Consider the following 17146-nt stretch of genomic DNA (forward strand, 5'->3'; position numbering starts at 1 on the left):
ATACAACCTATCATTCTAACCAGATTATTTATGAATGTATGGAATCGAAGGCTGAAGGATCAGTTGAGATTGTGTATTGACCCAACTGAACTCTTAAATGTTTAGAAAGGAACTCAAAATTGATATTTTGCTGCGTATGGGAAATTAAAATCAACTTCACTTTGCATACTTCAGGATATAAATTATAAAAGTCCTTTGCCTTCTCCATTCTCCTGAGATAACAAGTGTGAAATGATCTAACATGGACTGAAACACGCATAGCAGGCACTCAAAAATGGTAGTTCTACCATCCGTTTTTCTGTAATAACTTATAAAGAATATAAGCATATATAACAGTAAGCAAGACAGCATAAGAATTCAAAAGGACACTGATTTGGGTGGTAGGAGTCAGTTGGGTTCATCTCAATTTCTTCAAATGCAAAATGACGTGGTTCCTGATTTTAAAGATTGAATTTTTCTATAGTGTAAATAATTTTACAGTCTATGAGCAAAGCAAGCATTTTTTCACAAAAGCATTATATACTTTTAAATTTAGATTGCAAATAGGATAGTATAAAACCAATTTATACTATATCATTCTTGTATATCTTTTGATTTACAAAATGTACTAAGAACAGAAGGACAAATATGTCCAATAACTAGCAGAACTGAAGTCCAGGCAACCTGTAAGAATAAAATACACTATATGTGTGTGTTTTATACACTCTATCTATATAACACATATGTAAATATATAGGTATATATGTATGTGTATATATACATATATATTACATGAATACTATTTTAAATTGGTAGCTAGTAAAACTTAAGCTTAAATTTTACCCTGGGGCTTTTTAAAGACCCACTCTCAGTCAGCTCCTACCCATTTGTTTTTACATTCATGCACTAAAACAATAAATGGATATTTTGTAGACTTGCTTAGGTTTTCAACAGAGGCATCTGGTATATTATTTTCATTTTGTAAAATAATTCATAAAGAAGAGCAAAAAATATATATTCGTATAAGAAATGTCACTGCAAGTATTTGCCATTTATCAAGTAACTAACTGCTAATTGTACTAGATCTCTGCCTCTCTGAATTGTTTGCCCGTCATAGCCTCCATATGGGTCCATAAACATAACTGGTCTTACACAGCATCAGCCAATGTGGGTGTAGTGAAAAGCACATGGGTTTCAGATGATCTGGGTTCAATACTAAGCTCTACCGCTTAAGTAACTATTGATATATAGTTAATTTCAGTTAAATAGTATAACATCCACTAAAATCTATGCCCTTATGTTTCAATGAGACTGGTGATTACACGTTCTCTCCTTATCAGATACAATGAATTGGTTTAAGTTAAAAATATGAAAGCTTTACACAAGTGTTCATCATTATTAGAGTTGATATGGCATCCCAGTGTCATCATCCCTTTATCCTGTGGCTGTTAGTTTCTTTCACATGCAATTCTGTCCATTTAACGTTCTAAATATTTCTTAAATCTCTGCTTTCATCTTCATCCCTACTACCACCTCACTAAGGCAGGACCTCATGCTCTGTTTACAGCCTCCTCCCTTTTTATGCCACTTAAAGCCATCTTGTAAGAAAGATGCCACAATGATGAATCCCAAAACACAATCAGACCATGCTATATTCCTATCCAACATCCTAAAGTGATTCCTTGTAAACTACAAAGTGAAGTTCAAGCAATAAAAGGGCATTCATAGCCTACCCTAATCTTACACCTGAACTACTTCTCCAGACTCATCTCTCACCACTTCCACCCTCAACATTTCTAAACACTAACTTAATGCTCTTCTCATTAAGAATTCCCTTCTCCCCTTCACCAGGTGACTATCTCCTACCTAACTGTTACGAATTAACTTGAGGACTTTCCAAGGCATGGCTAATAGGCTTAGAAGGCATTCTCACATACAAACTAATTTCCCTGTTATAATACACCTATTTATTTATGTGTCTATCTTTCTGGCTAAAATGTGAGTTCTTAATGATGGAGACCTTTTTTTCTTTGTCCTTCTAGCACCCAGGCTAATGCCTAGCACATATTAGGCACATTTGTTGAATATATATTGTTGTTTCTATCTGAACCACATCTGAGCCAAAAATCTTTACACAACACCAAGAAGCCCGAAATTGAAAATCATCAAATTAAAACAACAATAAGCTGGAATAGCCACATGACAAAGACAAAAATAATATTATTCCAAAAGTTAATCCACCATTCCTATGTTTCAAAGGCAATCTCATTACACCTAAATATTTCAAAGAGATATTTTGAAAAAACCAACTGCTTCCATTCATCCTATCTAAATAAAATCACATAGCAATTATTAATGGTAATTGTGAGAAATATTTTATAAACTTTAATTTGAATGGTAATATCCATTTTGATAAAAATTTAAAGGAAAGATTGAAAATGATGTCACATGGGCCACATTGAGGAAAAACATATTTTTAAGTGAAGTGAAGATTGAAGGGTCCTGGGAACTAAGCCAAAAACTAAATATGTAGCAACTACAGTGACACATTAACCCTCAAACAATAATTACCTTCCTACTGCAGTTATTACGTGAAAGATTATTCTTTCAGGGATTGATTCAGAATATTTTACCATATTAAGTAAAATGCAGCTGGGTCACAGATACTAAGAGAAAAAGAGAAAACCAAAAAGAAAAAAGACATCTATGATACACGTTTTTAAGTTATGTATTTCCCTCCATTAGAGTTCTAGGTTTGTTTCTGTTCTCATCTATTAATAATTTTGAACATATCTATACCCAGATTTGGGTTTTCTTGGCCTTTCTTTTTTCATATAACTAGTCCCTTAATGCTTCCTCCTGAGTCTTATTTTCCAAGCTCTTAATCAACATTTCCACTTTCTTCTGGGGCTCTAATGTTATCAGTTGTCCTTTAAAAATGTGGCCATCTGCAAGTAGCAAATAAATAACTCCTAAACTCTTTTCATGCAATAGATTTCTTCTTTAGATTGGTTAATATGATTCTCAGCTAGTCCAGTAAGTGACTTTGCATAATAATAAGCAATTTGTAAATGGCCTAGTCCAGTTCAGCTATTCTTTTTAAGCATTTCTATTCACTGTTAAGTTTTTAAAATGCTTTATAATCATTTTTGCTTGATATTCTTCATAATAAAATTGTGAAATAGGTCAATATGAAACTCACTGGAATCTAAGTTTCTCAGAGATACTACATAATTAGGCTTTTATATTTCTCCAAGGTAAAACAGAGGCTAGCCTCAAAAATATTGGAAGAAAGAATTGGTAATAGTGTCACTTTATAACTTTGCACAGAATTGATGAAACATTCCTAAGGACTTGAAAAGGTACCACTGAACAGATGAGTTTGCTAAACCTTTACATGAAGGTCACCTGACAGCCTTGTGGCACTCTGCGTTTAGAGTTGGATTGCAAGAAGAATTCCTGAAGCAAAATTCCAGATACAGTCTCCTTCACAATAAAAATGATTCAGCTTTCCTACCCAGCCTCTACAACTAACCTCAATCCAATTTCCCACTAACTCTGCTAATTCTTCCTCTGCCATGGGTTTTGAACCATACTCTAAGCCTTAACTCTCCTAAACATCCTCCAGGTTTAGACCTATGTCGCTTCACCTAAGGATTACTCCATTTAACCACTTACATCAATTTTGAAATGCCCTGTATTTTGGCTTCTAAAATATCCCCTATTCTTATCTGGCTGCCTTCATTTTCTTTTGGGGTTCTTTTTTCCCTACAAACTCCTTCTATGCCACTTGTTCCTGATGGGTTTACATTCTGCAGGATGATATATTTTGAGCTCCTCTATCCTTAGTCTATGTAATTCTGAGGTGATCTTATCAACCACAACAGCTTCTAGCAGCACTTCTCTGAAATCTTTCAAATGTCTCTCTCTCCAACCTGGATGTTTCTTCTAAGCTGAAACATATGTCCCCAATACCTATTAAACATCTCTAATGGATACTGCATAAATACCATAAACTTTATATGTCAAACCAGCTTCCTTCAAATGTTTCTCATTTTGAATCTTAGTAAATGTAATTACCATCTACTCAGGAAACAAGACCCTAAATCCTGGAGTCATACCAAAATGTTCTCTGCTTCACTTTCCACATTCAGTAAAACTTTATTTCTCCAAAATATTTGAGAAACTACTATGTACCAGATATTAAGCCATGTGCTAAACATACCGCAGTGAGCAAGGTAGACATCATTCTTATAGAATTTACATCCTAATGGAATGTACAGAGGTAAAGAGGCCATTCATATGGTAATCTATGTGAAAGACATTCCCAAGAGTTTGACAATATACAACCTATGGAGCTGTATATGGTAGTCCTGCAGACACAGTGTCAAAAGAACAAAAGTATCATGTTCGTTATTACTTTTTTTACTATGCCTCTGCATTATAATTTTCCTGGACTGCCACAATAACTCTCTAACCATTTTCTGTCTTTTTTTTCCTAGTCCCTATTGTATTCATCCACTACAACGTTGCCAGAATAATCTTTCTAAAATTCCAAGCTGACCATAACCTTATCATGCTAAACACCACCTATAGGATACAATCCAAAGTCCTTAAACCGGCCTACAAAGCCTTCATGATAGAGCCTCTTTATCCTCCATTCCTCCACACGTTCTCCACTGCGGCCATGCTAAGCTCCTTGCCAATCTCCATGCTCAGAGTACTCTCTCACTGTTCTAGGCCTCGAAACATATTCTACCATAAATAATCCTCCCCATCTGAATCACTTCTTGCCCTTCACACTTATCCCTGGCATCAATCTCTATAAAGTCTTCCTTAAGATTCATCATGGTCCTATGGGTGTCCCAACTCTGCTCTCTCATGTCACCCTGCCATATGCCCAACATATTACTTATGGAATCAGATTATAATTACAAGTTTGCTTCTCTTTCCTGATAGACAATATGTTTTTGAGAGTCAGGGACCCTGCTTTGCTCATTTTCATATTTTTGCTTCCTCTAACAGTGCCTTGCATGTAGGAGTTCCTCGATAAATAGTTGGTGAATAAATTAATTGGTGGCAAATTGTCTACCTTGCATAATGATATTGGGTTTTTCCTCATATACCATGTTATGAAGTCATACCTATCTCGGAATGGACAGTAGTTTCCTAGTCTAGGAGGCCACTCACCCTTCCTGTCTCCATTCCAGGTCCTTCACAGTGTCTAATAAGAGAATCCTTCTGAAAAATGGCAGTCTTACAATTCCTTCAAAGTACAAGACTCACTTTGTGAAGGAAGCCCTCTTCATTACTTCAATAGAAATAGTATATTCTTATTCAGAACTCTCCATGTTTTAACACAGGAATAGATATTTGCCTACTTTTTTGCTAAGAAACTTTTCTGTGTATATGTGTAATAGGGAAGAACAAATCTGACTCCATACTGGATCTGTTTATTTTACTTTAACCTTCCTGTTCTATTGTTTTTGCTACAAGTTAAAAATGTTGCCTACAGCCTGAAATATACAGGATAGCCCATTCTCAAGGCTCTGAGAATTTTAAAGGTATAACATTTCTCCATTCATACAGAGATAAAAAGTTGCAGAACAGAGAATAACATTTATGACTGGACCTGCCTGGACAGCTACAAGAACAAAGGATTCCCACACCAAGAAGTCTGCACTGACCAACCATACACCCTCCCCTTTTAGTATAAAAGAAGTCTGAATTCTAACTTGGATTAACATCGTTCTTTGGGACACTAATCCACCATCTTCTTGGTCTGCTGGCTTTCTGAACAAAGTCGCTATTCCTTACCCCAATACCTCAACTTATTGGACTGTCGTGCGGTGAGCAGTACGAGATTGCACTTGGTAACGTATGCACTCTCTTTACCATGACTGTATTAAGAGCCATAAGAATAAAGACTCTTCTGTCTTTGAGTTGTCTCTATTATCTACCCATTGCTGTAAGTGTGACAGGTATTTAATATATCCTTTTTGAAAAACTTCCCTCTGGATTCCGGTCCCAACATGCTGCCACAACTATTCTTACGAATTCAATTATTTTCTATTTCATCTGATTTGATTTCTTAGCAGTGTCTATCAAAGCTGACTGCTCTCTTTCTTGAAAGATGGACTTTGCTTAGCTTTCCTACACTATGCCCTTCTGATTTGTCTTTTGTCTCTCTGGCTACTTCTCAGTCAGCTATGGAAGCTGTTCTTTAACCGAACCATTAAACCTTCTTCCTCAGAGGTGCCTCCTTCTCCCCCGGGTCCACTTCCCATCTTACTCTTCACAGCTCAATCAATCTGTGCTTTTTATAGTCTCATTTTGAAAGAGGTAGGAAAGTAACTTCATTCCGTCTAATGTATGGAAGAATGTGTTTTAATGAGCATGGTTCCTATGGCAATATTGAACGGGGGGGGAAGAAGAGAAGAGCAAACCACTGGATGATTTTAGAAAAAAATTTCTGCAGATATATAGCATTAAAAGGACATTTTGTGATTAAGTTTTATAAAGACAGGGTTATGTGGAGGGCAGGGAAACTTAAGGGTCGTTTTGTTCTGTAAAATGTAACATGGGGATTCAGATCATGTTAGCGAATATAAAATCACCTGTGTTTGTATGATCTGGCTTTAAACCACCAAAGAGAGTACTGTGCATTTACCCCTGCAAAAGTTGTAACAGGCTTCCTCAGGCAGAAGTGTTTAAGAGTCTGATAATGTCCAGTAACTTACTTAAAAGAGGATAAAACAACACACCGTCAGGCAAGCAATCGGATTTAAATAGAGCCAATTTAGAAAGCACAGTGCTTTAGTAAATTCAGAAATTAATCCAGATTAAGACATTTTGCTTTCAGGATCTATTTCAAAAGACCAATTCTACAGCTCTAACTTAGAAGTGCGAGCAGTGGAGGGAGTCAAAATGTATACGCTATAAAAATCCTCATGCGTTCAAAAGCATACCTTCAAAAATTGTAGAGCAAAGTCATCAGATTGAATTATTTCGAAATGATAGAAATATAGCTTATTGTTTTAAAGAATAAATCCATTGGGAATGGGGAAGATTGTAATTTATTCTGATATAAAGAATCTAGAAATTTAGATAATATATCTGAAACACATTTCTGTCTTTTGTATAACACAGTTTATGTTAAATTGTTTGTTCAAGGAGTTATTTGATCTATACGTTTCATCCAGAAAACTGACACATTTCTCCTATGCACATGAAGTAAGTTACTGACTGGAGTCCACAGGTCTCTAAAGCAAACTTAAGAATTTAATTGAAATTTTATTGCCACATACGCCTATCCAATCAAGGAGAAACTAGTGATTTTTTATAGTTCAGAATTGTGTTCTGAGAGCTAAACTTTCACATCTGAGTTCAAAGAACTCCCAAAGACAAGATGCATAAGATTATATAAGTGAGACACATGAAATCAAGTGATTCCATATATAAAAACCCACCACTTTGCCTAAGAGAGGATGCATTTTGTTCACTGTTATTCCTGAAATTTATTCTGTTTATATAACATGAACACACAGTATCTATGATTATAAATTTCTTGGTAACCCATTGTTGGGATTTGTTTAAAATATTTTTAGTGACGATAATCTTTATCTCTTGTATAAATAAGTATTTCTTTGTGACCTTCATGACCAACTTAAAAGTTCTTTGAAAATCGTAACATGACCTTACCTTGCTTCCATTTTCTCTCGCTTCTTGTTCCATCTTGAGGTCAGAAATTAGCAGATTCTTATATTTGTTTTTTCCATTACTGCTGTGGTCATCTATTCTGTATTCTGAAGTCAGCTGTGCTGAGAGGGGACTGTCACTCAGGTTCAGTGGCTGCTCGTCCGGCTCCAGCCCAGTTTTGCCATCACCGTTAGAGTCGCCCATCTCCCTGCAGTGTGTTCCCCCTGAAGCAATTGAACTATGCCCCAGAGTCTCATTGCCATTAAAGCTCTCGGCAGCAGAATCATCTGTTGGAAAGAAAAATTTATATTTTGATTTTATTGATATGCTAATCAGTTTCTACTTCAACTAGCATTTTTTTTTTTTTTTTGGTACAAGAGATAAAAGGAAAATTTATAATGATAACAGGATAAATGTAACAAGAGGTATAACAATATTCATAAACAATACCCCTAAAAATTTGCTATGATTTTGATTGGGATTGAGAACTTACAGCTTGACAATATTGAATCTTCCTAGTCATGAACATGGAAGACGTCTCTATTTACTTAGTTCTTCTTTGATTTTGTTCATCAGAGTTTTGTAGTGTTCCTCATATATATCTCATACATATTTTGTTAAATTTATACCTAAGTATTTCATTTTGGCATGCTAATGTAAATGATACTGTGGGGTTTTTTTTTTGTTTTTTGTTTTAAACATCTTTATTGGAGTATAATTGCTTTACAATGGTGTTAGTTTCTGCTTTATAACAAAGTGAATAAGTTATACATACACATATGTCCCCATATCTCTTCCCTCTTGCGTCTCCCTCCCTCCCACCCTCCCTATCCCACCCCTGTAGGTGTTCACAAAGCACCGAGCTGATCTCCCTGTGCTATGCAGCTGCTTCCCACTAGCTATTTATTTTACGTTTGGTAGTGTGTTTATGTCCATGCCACTCTCTCACGTTGTCCCAGCTTACCCTTCCCCCTCCCCATATCCTCAAGTCCATTCTCTAGAGAATAGACTCAACTAGCATTTATTGAGCTCCAATTGTGTGCTTGGCATTGTGCTACCTAATTTTACATATAATGTGTAGTTTATCCTTAGCAATAAACTTGTGAAGTAGCCATTCTTATTTTTAATCTAGTAGGCAAATTTAGGCACAGGAAGTGAAGTAAAATAATTAGAAGATAAAATAATAAGATGAAACAAAGAAAACAGTTCAATCTCAAATGCAATCTCAGAGAAAAGTAAATTAAAAAAAAAAAAGCGAGAACAAGATATTTGCCAATTATTTTGCAAGTAGTTTTTGTTTTTCCAGGGAGAACAACCAGATTTGGTGAAAATTCTCTGATGAAAGCATCTTCCACCTTGCTAGTGGGGTATATACTGGTACAAGCTATGGGTGTTTAATATGCATCTGAAACATTAAAAGTGCTCAGAAACTTTGCTCCAGTCATTATGAAGACTCTTAAGCCTAAGGAGTTTAATCATCGCATGCATCTCTGTGCAGGTAAAAAGACAGTTAAATCAGTGTTGTTTATAATACAAGATTTAGAAATGATATAAATTATCAAAAATAAAAATTTGGCTTAACATATGTTGGAACGTTTAGATTATGGAATTAATCAATATTCCATTTTAAATACCCAAGAAAATGTGAGTCATGAGGCACTGACTGGAAAAAACTAGCTACAGAAAGGTGTGGTCGAGATGATCCCGATTTCGTAAAAAGAAAACACATAAACACAAGAACAAAAAGACTGAAAAGTTGTAGTCCAAAACATTAATACTGATGTCCTCTTAACAGTGTGGCACTGGATTTTCTAATATTCTCTATTATCTACTCTATGTATAACTTATAATGTATTATAAAATGTATCATTTATAATATATAATTAAATGTATATATAATTTTTCTATAACAAAAATGGAAAAACTGTAGAAAAAAGGGAAAACGGAGAAGCAGAATTAGGAAAACTTTTCTGGCTTTAAAATGTATAATAAGCTTGTTTAGAAGATCAATAACAGTGTACTCAGAGTCAGAAATAAAATTTACATAAAAAATAAAATTTTGTTTCTCTTAATTTCCTCTTTACATTTATGATAAGAATTTACTATTAATTTTAAAGGATTATGATGGACAAAAGTATTAAACTGTTTTCTTTAGGGCAGGGCTATCAATGAAACCATGTAAATATCAGTGAGCAAGAGTAGTAATATTCAGTGATTTTTTGTGACTATTTTGTTTGATTTCTGCTATTCTCAAATATGCTTTCCTTTTGTAAGGTGTAATGAAATATTTGATGCCATCTAATCAATTAAATTCACAGAAATAATGTTTACATTCTGAAGTAGTACAGCTCACTTCTTCATTCATTTGTTCAACAAACATTTACTGAGTGCCTATTTTTGGCCAAAAGGGGGTTAAATATTTGACCAATAGAGACCCCTGCAGCTTCAATGAGTCAATGAGTTCACAGATAATTTAAAGAGACAGAAAAATAAACATTCAACTAAACTACAGAGTAAAAAAGGAACAAGGAATCCAGAACAAGGGATAAAGGCATCAGAGAAGGTTTCTAAAGAAGGTGGCTGAATTCCAAAGCTTTAACCAGGTGAAGAGTTGGGGAAGAGCATTCCGCACCTAGACATCGGCAGGTGCAAAGTCACAGAGGCAAGAATATGCAGGGCACATGAGGAATAAGAGTAGAGAGCTGAATGCAAAAGAGAGACAGAAGAAAGGAAGACCTAAAAAGGGAGGAAGATAAGTGTTTTGTGTATCAGAGAGCTTGGATTTTACCTTGAGTGTCAACAGAAGTAATTTTAATTTACTGTGGGAAGTGATGTGAAAAAAATATGCTTTAAAGAGATGACTCTGTCTTGGATGAGAATAGTATGAAGGTGACAAAATGGAAATTGGGGAGACCAGTTAGGAGATGTAGAAGCCATCTAAGTCAGCATTGCTGAAAGCTCAAACTAAAACAGCAGCAGTGCAGAATAAGAGTGGATGACTAAACAAAATCTTAAGAATAGAAAATAAATCGAAAACAAACTTATGGTTACCAAAGGGGAAACGTAGGGAGGAGGAATAAGTCAGGAGATTGGGATTAACATACACACTCTACTATATATAAAATAGGTAACCAACAAGGACCTACTGTACAGCACAGGGGACTCTACTTAATATTCTGTAATAACCTAAATGGGAAAAGAATCTGAAAAAAATGAATATATGTATATGTATAACCAAAACACTTTGCTGTACACCTGAAACACAACCTTGTAAATCAATTATACTCCAATAAAAATGAAAAAAAAAAAAGAACAGTTAAGATTGGTAATAGATAGACAAGGGTCCAGAACAAAGCCCAGGTTCCTTGCTCTAGTAAAAAATGAAAACAAAGGGCATTCAGTGTAATTATCAGCAAAATAGCATTTTTAAACAATTTTCAGAACCTATTTTGTGAGAAAATTAAAACGTGTTCACAGCGCAAGATTCTACTTTTAAATTACTCTGTTTATGTACCCGTTCAAGAAAAGACCTCATTTGGAGAGAAGACAAGAGAATTTAGGAAACTGGCCATAAGAAATATGACGTAGCAGTTTCCATGGCTATTAATTTGAGAAACTGATAACATTCTTTTAACAAGGAAATATCAAGGTTTGAAAAACAAAATTAGGGGAATAACGTATGAGTAATTTGGAATTTTATGGATGTTCTTTTATGCTAAGTCATATGGTTATGCTAAAGTATGAAAGGTCATTTCTGATTATTTCTTTCCAAGAAAATCCAAAGAAGAGTATAATGGACACATTCAAGTCCAATTATTTAATTCATGAAGAAAACTGTGATTTAACATTTGTGAATTAGAATCCTTTAAAAAATAATAAAAGTTTCATGTAAGAAAAGTTTATCAATATGTTAAAAAATGTAACTCTAAAGATACATTTAAAAACTAAATCTACATTAGCATGAAACAAATCCAATATCAATTATAGTTAAAAATTAAACAAGCTATATCTGTTTCTTTAATCTGATATCATCATACATATTAGTAAATAGTATACCGTTTATTCATTTTTCAGGTAAGAGAAACATCATTTATCAGGAGAGTCTTTAATAAAAGTCATGTATTTATAATTTTTGTATAAAGAATAAACGAGAAAGTATTTTTAGACAGAGTGGTTCACTCCAGATGTTACCAAGGTAACTAAATTCAACAGCTTTACATATTTCATTCCTGAGTAAATCAGTACGTTTCATGAAGAACAAATTAATTATTCACTCATTTGTAACAAATACATATCCACATATTTTATCTTGTAAATGGTAAAAGAACTGATAATCTCACATGCCACTGTTTCATAAATCAAAATTTAAAACAAAGTTTTTGATGTCTGTATTAGAAAAATTTAATATAAAGAGGTGAGCAGACATTGAGGATACCGTAATGATTTTTTATTGTCTAGCTTCATAAAACCATGTTAATGGCTTTTATTCTCTCTTCCTTAAAGATACTTTTTCAGAATTATAAACCACAAATCTAAGACTCCTGTTTATCATAACAATTCACATCAGTTTACTGCTTTACATGGGAAATCTGCTTCCTTACCCAACAGAGTTTGCTCCATCCTGAGTGGCTGCTGGCATATGGGTACCGGGCTGCTACACATGTAGTGTTTAGATCTGTAGATATGACCTTTAGGTTCACAGGCCCTGATCGATGGTGTTTGTCTCAAATTTCAGCCTGGGTACCATAGAATTGGAACCAAAAACTCTGTCTTTGAGTCCCAAGGAAAATCAGCACCTGGAGCTTTGGAAATTAAGGTGCCCAGTGTACCTAGCAACAGAGGAGAATGTGAAATATGATGACAGGTAGTGTGGAATCTAGTGACATCAGGAGGGCAGTTGAATATTTGGGTTGTGTTTGTGCTGAGGTTAGTTTTGATGGGATGAATTTAGTGTTGCCAAGGGGGCTGTCCAAGTGAGCCTGGCTCTTGTCTATCACACTAACCATGAGTGGCAGCCTATTTGTTTACTTCTTTCTCCTTCCCTACTCCCCATTCCCTCCACCAAATAGTACAGACCCTAGAAATACCATTTGTTTAAATTATTTCTAACATCCCCACCAGCATTTTGTGTGAAGTAGTTTCATCAGCACCAGAATCAATGGTTAGTTCTCCCTATATAAAAAGAACTAACCTATAACAGTGTGTGGTGTATGTATATTTAAGTATATCTACTAATATACATAATATGTATATCTATCTCTCTATCTCTTTCTCTCTCTATATATACATACATATATCTATTTTCTCTATATATGTATACATGTATATGTATATCTCTATTTCTGTGTATAAATATATGTGATATATATTTGAAACCTCCCAAAGCACCTGACCTACTTTTGTACTCACTTTCAGTAGCTCTTCATTATGGCCTTTAGGCCAAGTGCCTTGGGAAAAATGAATAGGAAAAATATATATATCATCTTCGTTTTAAGACTAATACTTGGAAATTTAATCCTAAAATGCAGGTCAGATGCTTATAAGGTCCAAAAAACTATTTATTGTTTGCCCCAAAATGCAACATAGTCTCCCATCTCTAGTCCTTTGACTACATTTTGAAGTCAAAACATTCAGACTAAGGAGAAGTTTACTGATGCAGATAAAGTCATACGTGTGTTACATATGCATGCATGACTACTGCTGAAAGGTTATAGGACATTGATTTTAAAATGATCAAACCAATACTGAGAGTAAGAAAGTAACAAAGAGATTCAGTTTCCCAGTAAATTAATTATACGGAAGGGTGTTATCCTTGTTTGGGAGCTCTTAATTCGGCCCTTGCCATTGGAAGAATGGGCTCTAATTAAAGGAGCAGGATAGGGATGGCACTGAGATAAGCTACGTGTTCCAAAGCATATAACTTAAGCTCAGCACAATAATTAAATAAGACTAATTCTGATCTACCAACGAGGAAATAATGTATATTCTTTATATTACTTTCTTTACAAATTTTAACCAAATACCTATTATGTGCTAGACACTCTTCTTGAGATTGTGAGTGCATAGAGACTCCACATGGAATTTGTTCTTAGACTATAACAAAAGAATTACAATGCAAGGCAGAAAACAGTATCTATCCTACATGAGTTTCATATAAGGCACAATGAATAAACTAGGTTCTTAGGAGAAAGAAAAGTTGCCTATACATCGCTGGGGATGAGGAAGATATCAGAGAAGGCAGGTTACAAGAGGTGCAGTTTGAAAGAGGTGAGATATATGATGGTGATGGTGGAGGTTATTCTACTTCAGAGAGTATAGAAGAAAAAGAAACACAGGCAGGAAAGAGCTGGAAGAGGACAGGGAATTGAGTATATTCTACAATTCTACATACTAAGACAGGAAACTGTATATTTCAGTAAAGTTGTGGACCTTTTACTCTATATTCCTTTTTCTGGATCACATAAAATCATTAACGGTTCGTTCTCCCAGGGTAGGTACTTGGAGAAGCCTACTGACTATGTGAGGCTAGTCTATTAAAGTCTATCTCTGTTCCCACCTCAGAGCCACTGTCAACTGACTGATAACAAAACATTCTCCCAGTTCTAAGAGGACCTATTTTTTGAAGTGGCCATTAATGTAATAACTTATGAATGGTTTCTTAATTGTCTAAATAAGTTATAAACTACTATTTTCATGCTTACCATTAGCTTGTTTAGGATTTCAAAGAACCAGACATTTTATAGAAAATGATAGGCATTAACATTTTTAATAATTACAATGTTATTTGAAAATATCTCTTATTTTGCTGATGAAGTCACAGTTACTGTGAATACTGTGTTTTACTGACTACATTTATAATACAATAAAATGTTAACTTTCAGTTAGAGGTAAGTGAAAATTATATAGGTATGGATGTATATGTATACATATATACATGTGTGTATATATAGAGTGCTTTATACAAAGTTGATGTCATTTATATAAATTTGATAATAAGACAAATGATGTCATAGATAGCCAATGAACTAATGCAGCTGAATAAGACATTCATATAGTATTATCAACTCACTCAAGAAGTTATTTACTGCTATAACTTAAAACCAAAACAATTGGTACTGTGGGTCTTTTATGTTCTGTCTCATACAACAAGCAGTATATATGATGATAAAATCTCATTAAATTTAAAGTAAATCTAAGACAATTATAATATAGAAGTTCAATGTTTTCCATGAAAACTGACAGCTAACCACTGGAGAGAAATGCTCAAGAAAACACATTAAATGGGCAATAGAGGGGCTTCCCTGGTGGTGCAGTGGTTGAGAGTCCGCCTGCCGATGCAGGGGACACGGGTTCGTGCCACGGTCTGGGAAGATCCCACATGCCACGGAGCGGCTGGGCCTGTGACCCATGGCCGCTGAGCCTGCGCGTCCGGAGCCTGTGTGTGCTCAGCAACAGGAGAGGCCACAGCAGTGGGAGGCCCGCGTACCGCAAAAATAAATAAATAGGCAATAGAAACAAGAAACAATGTCATGTAGTATTATAATAAAGCCATTCTATTAGAAAGTGATTTGAAAATTTATAAAAGGAGCAACTCAGGGCTTTACTATGAATTATCTTAAACTGAAAACTAAGTTAAATGAAAAATAGGTGACAGATTTGGGCTAAGTGATTCTGAAAAGAAATATTCTAATTAAAGCTAAAATTAATGCAATCCAAAAGGAGTTTCCCCTAATTTGGCATTTAGACAAACAACAACTCAGGAGGTTTTTTTGCCTTGCCAGTAATAAGTCAGGAAATACTTTATCCTGAAAAGCTGAAAAGCAATGAAAAAAAAAAAAAGAAAGAAAAAGAAGACCAACTATAACAAGCTTACTATTTGAAGCAAGTGTCATGGAGCTGGATAGGACTTTGGCTATCTTCAAATTTATCCTTACAGCAAGCACTGTTGGGTCTTTCTACCTCACAGAAGCTCCCCTCTCTGGGAAGTGCCCCTGGCTCACAGTGATAAGACATAAGTAGCCATACTCCTATTTTGTCTGTTAACATTTTTTGGATCCAATTCCTTCACTAACTTGAACAAATTAGCCATTATTCTGCCTAATGCATCCTTCTGAGTTCCTGTCCACCAGGTCACAACAAGCCATTTGCTTTCACTCACTGCTATGTCCCAGGATCATATTAATTCTCCGGTTCTGTACCACAGTCTAGTTCACAGGGGACTTTAACTGCCCAACCAAATCCTGCTAGAAACCACCACAGTTCTACATATGATGAAACCATACTAAAATTTCTGGGGAGCAAAAATGGTATAACCATGTCTGCCTTGGTAAGACATGATGATAAGGGATGGATGATAACTCTAAAATACAAGGACCTGCATTCTCGATGAGGGGGAATCTAGTGTTCTAGAGCATAACTATATACTATACACCCACTCCAAAGTGAAGGATATGTTGTTAAAACTTGACTTCTTTACCAATAAGAAGAAGGCACATCACCTAGTAGGTTTCATCTGGTGTAGATTACAGTGAAAGGGGATTTTCCACTTGACCTTCATGAAGACAAAATGAATCAGGTATCTGTAGCAGACCAGGATTGCGTATGGAGCCAGCGGTAATCCCTAACAGGAGAATTTTTGTCAGGACAACCAAGGTTTTAGTGTAAGGCAATATATTTTTCCTTGAGTGACTTTGCCTTTTGATAAGAGCTCCTAACTCTTTTCCAGTTGGACATCATGAATTGAGCACACTGGGTCCACTAAACATTGTATTTAGGCATGCTCAGTAGTCCTTCCTCATCAAGTAGAAGTGCAATATATAGAAGTGAGTCTGTTCAGCCCCAGCGGCGTGTGAGCAGGTTGCTGAAAACTGTCACACAATAGTTGTTTCTTTCATCTCTGCCTAAGTGTCTTAAAAGAAGTTCTTTATAAAATCTGAGAACGAAAAATGTCAGCCTGGTTTCCATAACTCTGTGAAACACTGCAAAGGTACAGTCATTTCATGGAGAGACCCAAATATAGAAGAAAATCCACTAAATGGGCAAGACTTTGAGCAGTAAGTCTAGTTGTATATTCTCCTTAGAACAAAGATAATCTACAGTTATTTTTTACACCATTTCTTTGGCAGCAGCCAAATGGTATAGAGACGTGAAAAAGAAGAGTTTGGAGTATTTTTAAAGAGAAGTTGGAGGAAGGATGATATTTGATAGATCTTTCACAATAGGCTAAGGGCTTAAAATGTTCATATCCATGTTAATTTCCAACAAGACCCCACTAGCATAGGAGTTGAACTTCATAATCAAGTGTACAGAGTGACTTTTCCTGTGGACATCAATCATCCTACCTGCCAATCCTAGGTTTGCTCAGTGGGATCATGAATTGCGTGGCAATTAAAGTGGGGGTAGAGGATACACATGGGCAGGCACTGGGGGCTTCCATCACCATGTTGATCTGAGTACCCAGTTTGCCAAC

At 35.3% G+C, this 17146-nt stretch overlaps 1 protein-coding gene across 12 annotated transcripts in view; it reads right to left on the reverse strand.

Annotated features, from left to right (window-relative positions):
- Positions 1 to 17146, reverse strand: part of NOL4 (nucleolar protein 4) — a 394743-nt gene that overhangs the window by 173859 nt on the left and 203738 nt on the right. For 11 of the 12 annotated variants that reach the window (XM_027127706.1, XM_027127705.1, XM_027127708.1 and 8 more), the window contains one exon: positions 7681 to 7964. In XM_027127706.1, the coding sequence (XP_026983507.1) occupies positions 7681 to 7964 (284 nt within the window). Of the gene's footprint in view, positions 1 to 7680; positions 7965 to 12278; positions 12507 to 17146 lie in introns of all 12 variants that reach the window. The other variant, XM_027127713.1, reaches the window with a different exon arrangement.

This window comes from Aethalodelphis obliquidens, unplaced genomic scaffold (genome assembly GCF_003676395.1).
Source record: "Aethalodelphis obliquidens isolate GAN/ISIS:26980383/991018 unplaced genomic scaffold, ASM367639v1 scaffold32, whole genome shotgun sequence".
NCBI classification, from domain to species: domain Eukaryota; kingdom Metazoa; phylum Chordata; class Mammalia; order Artiodactyla; family Delphinidae; genus Aethalodelphis; species Aethalodelphis obliquidens.